Source organism: Cebus imitator, unplaced genomic scaffold (genome assembly GCF_001604975.1).
Source record: "Cebus imitator isolate Cc_AM_T3 unplaced genomic scaffold, Cebus_imitator-1.0 Scaffold579, whole genome shotgun sequence".
Lineage (NCBI taxonomy): Eukaryota > Metazoa > Chordata > Mammalia > Primates > Cebidae > Cebus > Cebus imitator.
Window position 1 is genome coordinate 1020422 of NW_016107894.1, and position 5010 is coordinate 1025431.

A 5010-nucleotide genomic window follows, 5' to 3' on the forward strand; every position below is an offset into this window, starting at 1 on the left:
TTTTTTTTTTTTTTTTGGAGACAGAGTTTTGCTCTTGTTGCCCAGGCTGGAGTGCAATGGCACTTTCTCAGCTCACTGCAACCTCCACCTCCTGGGTTCAAGCGATTCTCCTGTCTCAGCCTCCCAAGTACCTGGCATTACAGGCATGTGCCACCACGACCGGCTAATTTTTTTTTTAGTAGAGACATGGTTTCACCATGTTGGCCAGGATGGTCTCGATCTCTTGACCTCATGATCCACCCGCCTCAGCCTCCCAAAGTGTTGGGATTACAGGCGTGAGCCACTGCGCCTGGCAACATTACAAAACTCTTAAAGGAGCTTTGGAATTCCTGCAATTTTGAGAAAGGATGATTAGGTACTAGTAAATCAACTGTCTTGAATAGACTTTGATTTTCAGGCTACTGATATTCTTGTCTTTTAGTTACAAGTTACTACTCGTTTCATGTCATCATTATCAATGTGGTTTGCTATGGGAGGTGACATGATGCCTCCTGAGTGTCCAGAACACACAGTTATATCAGCAGAAGTTTTGACTTAGTATTTCCAAGACATGATGCAATATGATTCAAATATGAAGTATTTACACCACCAGCAGATGTGAATATAATTCCTCCATTCAGTGACATCTCACTGGTGGTGGTCACGATTCATGCTACTCAAATAGCTTACAACATATTATAGCAAGGTGAGTATAGTAAGATACAAAATTATTTTTAAGCTATAGGATATTATTTTATCATATAGAAACATGTTTAGGTTTATGCTCTCTTACAGAAGTAACTAATAGGTAACTCACACATGGTGTTAGTAATAAGTACTATATATTGTTAACTTGTCTATTTTGTTTTCACCAGTCTTGTTATCGTCTAATTCTTTTTCCACTTGAAATCATCAGTGAAAGGGGTGAAAGAGATAAAAATGTTCGGGAACTACTGCTTTAGAGTGGTTTTGATTGAAGTGGGAGGTGAGGGAGATGGTGCTAAAAAAGCCTGAGGGGGTGTACTCCACTCTTCAAGCTTGAACCTGAGTCATGATGCTATTACCTGTTTTGCTGTTTAATAGATTTCCATGTAAGACTTTGTTTAATAAGGGTTCTTGTGGCTTGAAAGAAAAAAAAGGAAAATTAAGGAGTGATATCATAGAAAATGGTAGGGTAGGGAGCTCCAGGAATCAGTCACTCTAATAAAACAACTATTAAGCCAGCAAGAACTGTCTGAAGCAACTTTTTATCTTTGAGACAGAGTATCCTTACTTAGTCCCCCATGCTGGAGTGCAGTGGCATGATCTCAGTTCACTGCAACTTCAGCCACCTGGGTTCAAGTGATTCTCCTGCCTCAGCCTCCCCAGTAGTTGGGATTACAGGTGCACCCCACCATGCCCAGCTAATTTTTGTATTTTTAGTAAAGCCAGAGTTTCACCCTGTTGGCCAGGCTGGCCTTGAACTCCTGACCTCAACTGAGCCACCCACACTGGCCTCCCAAAGTGCTGGGATTACAGGTGTGAGCCACCATGTCTGGCCTGAAGCAACTATTTTGGAACTCTGGAGCCTGGTCAAATACTTGCAGCATCCAGGGGAACGCTTGATAAAGGAAGAAACTGGTAAATTTTGGTGAGTTTTGGCATTTTGTGTAGTGGTTAGCATCCTCTATCTCCAAACCCCACGCCAGGTAGCCATGGGGATGATGGCTTGTTTTTCTGGTGTGGCTTGCTTCTGCCAGCGTAGACAATAGAGACCTGTCTTCCAAAAATTGAGGTTGTATGTTTAGATCTCTCAGCTGGTTCACTGAGAGGGTAGCAGGGATGTGAGAAAAAGGAGCCCTCACACATTGCTGGTTGGGACATAAAATGGTGCAACCACTGTGGAAAACAGTTTGACAGCTCTTCAAAAAGTTAAACACAGAATTACTGTCTGACTCAGCAATTCTATTCCTGGGCATATATCCAAAAGAAATGAAAATGTTATGTCCATAAAGAAACTTGTACATGAGTATTTTTTTTTTAGTAGCATTATCTGTAATAGTCAAAAGGAGGAAACAACCTAAAAGTCCATCTATGGATGAAGGAATAAACTAACTCTTATATATACATACAATGGAATATTATTTAGTCAAAAAAGGAAAAAAGTAATGACACATGCTACAACTTGGATAAATATTAAAAACATGCTAAGTGAAAGAAGCCAGACACAAAAGGTCACACACTGTATGATTCCTTTCATATAATATATCCAAAACAGGCAAATCCATAGAGACAGAAAGTAGATTACAGATTACCATGGGGTAGGGGATGAGGGGAACAGGAAGCGATTAGTGAATACAAGTATTTCACTGGGGTGATGAAAAAGTTTGCAAACTAAAGAGGTTAGGTAGTTGAAAAATATTATGAATACACTAAATGTCACTGAACTGTACACTTTATCATGATTAACTGCATGTTATGTGGATTTTCCCTCAATCAAAAAAAAATTGACAGTCGTTGTTTTGACACTCAGAGGTCACCGTTAAAAAAGGAGGTTTGTGGCCAGGTGCAGTGGCTCATGCCTGTAATCCCAATACTTTGGAAGGCCAAGGGCAGGAGGATTACTTTAGCCTGGGAGTTCATGACCAGCCTGGGCAACATAACGAAATCTGATCTCTACTAAAAATCAAAAAATAATATAGCAGGGCACAGTGGCGCCTGCCTGTAGTTTCACTACTTGGGAGGCTGGGGTGGGAAGAGCCCAGGAGTTTGAGGCTGCAGTGAGCTATGGTCACATCACTTCACTCCAGCCTGGGCAACAGAACAAGACCCTGTCTTTAAAAAATAAAAATTAATAAAAAAGTAACAAAACAAAACAACAACAACAAAAAGTATGTTGGTTATGATGTATACCAATTGCAAGTTCAGAAAACAATTTAAAATTATACACTTATATACACATACTCTCCTTACCTGAAATGAGAAGCTTGATTCAGGAGGCAGCTATAGTCATCAGGAAGTTCTATCAAACTATTTCTTTTTCTAGGGTACCTACAAATGTAATTTAAAAGGCAATTTTATTTTCGAGTAAATAAGCCCAAATCAAAAACTGACCAAGGTGATAGAAAAAGAGTCTTAAAAATAACAAAAGGATACACATTTGTAATCCAAAGTAATTCCCATTATTGCTTGATCAAATCCAAACTTCTCAGCATATAATTCCAAATCTTTCATAAGCTGGATTTCTTTCCAAACTTAATTTCCACTACTTCCTAGGACTAAACTGTTCTAGCTAGATTTCTGTATTGTAAAGGAAAGTAACATAAAGTAGTAGAGTTAAGAACACAGCCTTTGAAATTAGACAGAGCTGGTTACAAATCCTAAATTCTCTAATACTTCATAAGTCTTTGAACCTAAGCCTGTAGATGAAAGGAATCATATAGTATGTGACCTTTTGTGTCTGGCTTCTTTCACTTAGCATGTTTTTAATATTTATTCAAGTTGTAGCATGTGCCATTACTTTTTTCCTTTTTTGACTAAATAATATTCCATTGTATGTATATATGAGTTTGTTTATTCCTTTATCCACAGATGGACATTTAGGTTGTTGCCTCCTTTTGACTATTAAAGATAATGCTACTTAAAAAAAAACAAAAACCAAACAAAAAAAAAAACTGTCTGTAAACTAGGGATAAAATATACCATACTACAATCATGAGCCCACCATCAAATCAGGTTTTGGAGAAGGGAGGGAGAAAAAAATTACATTAAATGAACTGATCAATTAAAAGGCTCATATTAAGAAATGTTAAATTAAATATGAATATTAGCATTAAGAAAACTTATAGAGCTGCTGAGGACTAAATGAGATACTGAGGAGAAACACAGTATACTTGGTACTTAATACATGCTTGCAAATGTTACTTGTTCTCACCAAACTAGATAAAATAAAAGCCTTGCTTGCATGTCTTGGCAAAGATCATCTGAATAATGTGAAATTCTCTTCTCAAGCCCCAATCAATCAATCAATTTATTTACTTATTTACTGGAGACAGAGTCTCACTCTATCCCCCAGGCAGGAGTGCAGTGGTGCGATCTTGGCTCACTGCAACATCCGCCTCCTAGGCTTAAGCAATTCTCATGCCTCAGGAGCTGAGATTACAGGCAACTGCCACCACGCCCAGCAAATTTTCGTATTTTTAGTAGAGACAGGATTTCACCATGTTGGCCAGGCTGGTCCCAAACTCCTGATCTCAGGTTATCCACATGCCTCAGCCTCCCAAAGTGCTGTGATTACAGGTATCAGCCACCACGCCCAGCCGCAATCAATTTAAATTCTGAAATTCTTTTCATCTTCAACTCAGCTGCGTATATTTAGGGCAACCGAAACATTTATTTAGTAGAGACAGGGTTCATTCTGTTGCCCAGGCTAGCCTTGAACTCCTGGGTTAAAGCAATATTCCTGTCTCAGCCTCCTCAGTAGTTGGGACTACAGGTGCATGCCACTGTACCTGGCTTAAATTTTGTAATTCTTTCTATGCTCAGCTAAAAATGATCTCACAGACTAACCTTGCCTCATTAACTATCTTCCTTTTTAAATTTCTATAGCACTAATGGTATATTCCATACTTCATTATACTTTATGTTATAATGTCTTAAATTTTATGTTCATAACTAGATTGTAGATTACTCATGATCAAAAGCTATGTTACCTCTTTTAAATTTTCCAGAGTATTTCAGTACCATGCTGGGGAAATAGCAGATGTATAAAAGGTATACAATGACTTGAAATAAAGGAAAAATTGGCCAGGCAAGGTGGCTCACGCTTGTAATCCCAGCACTACAGGAGGTCGAGGCGGGAGGGTCACAAAGTCAGGAGTTCAAGACCAGCCTGGCCAACATGGTGAAACCCTGTCTCTACTAAAAATACAAATAAATAAATAAATAAATAAGCAAGCAAGCAAGCAAGCTGGTGTGATGGTGGTCGCCTGCAGTCCCAGCTATGTGGGAGGCTGAGGCAGGAGAATCAATTGAACCCGGGAGGTGGAGGTT

General features: G+C 39.0%; 1 protein-coding gene across 1 annotated transcript in view; it reads right to left on the reverse strand.

Moving 5' to 3' along the window:
* The window catches only part of LOC108294437 (E3 ubiquitin-protein ligase UBR1-like), a 64570-nt gene that overhangs the window by 10842 nt on the left and 48718 nt on the right, over positions 1-5010 (reverse strand). Inside the window, exon 14 of the mRNA XM_017516325.2 lies at positions 2932-3009. Coding sequence (XP_017371814.1) covers positions 2932-3009 — 78 coding nt within the window. The remainder of the gene's footprint in view (positions 1-2931; positions 3010-5010) is intronic.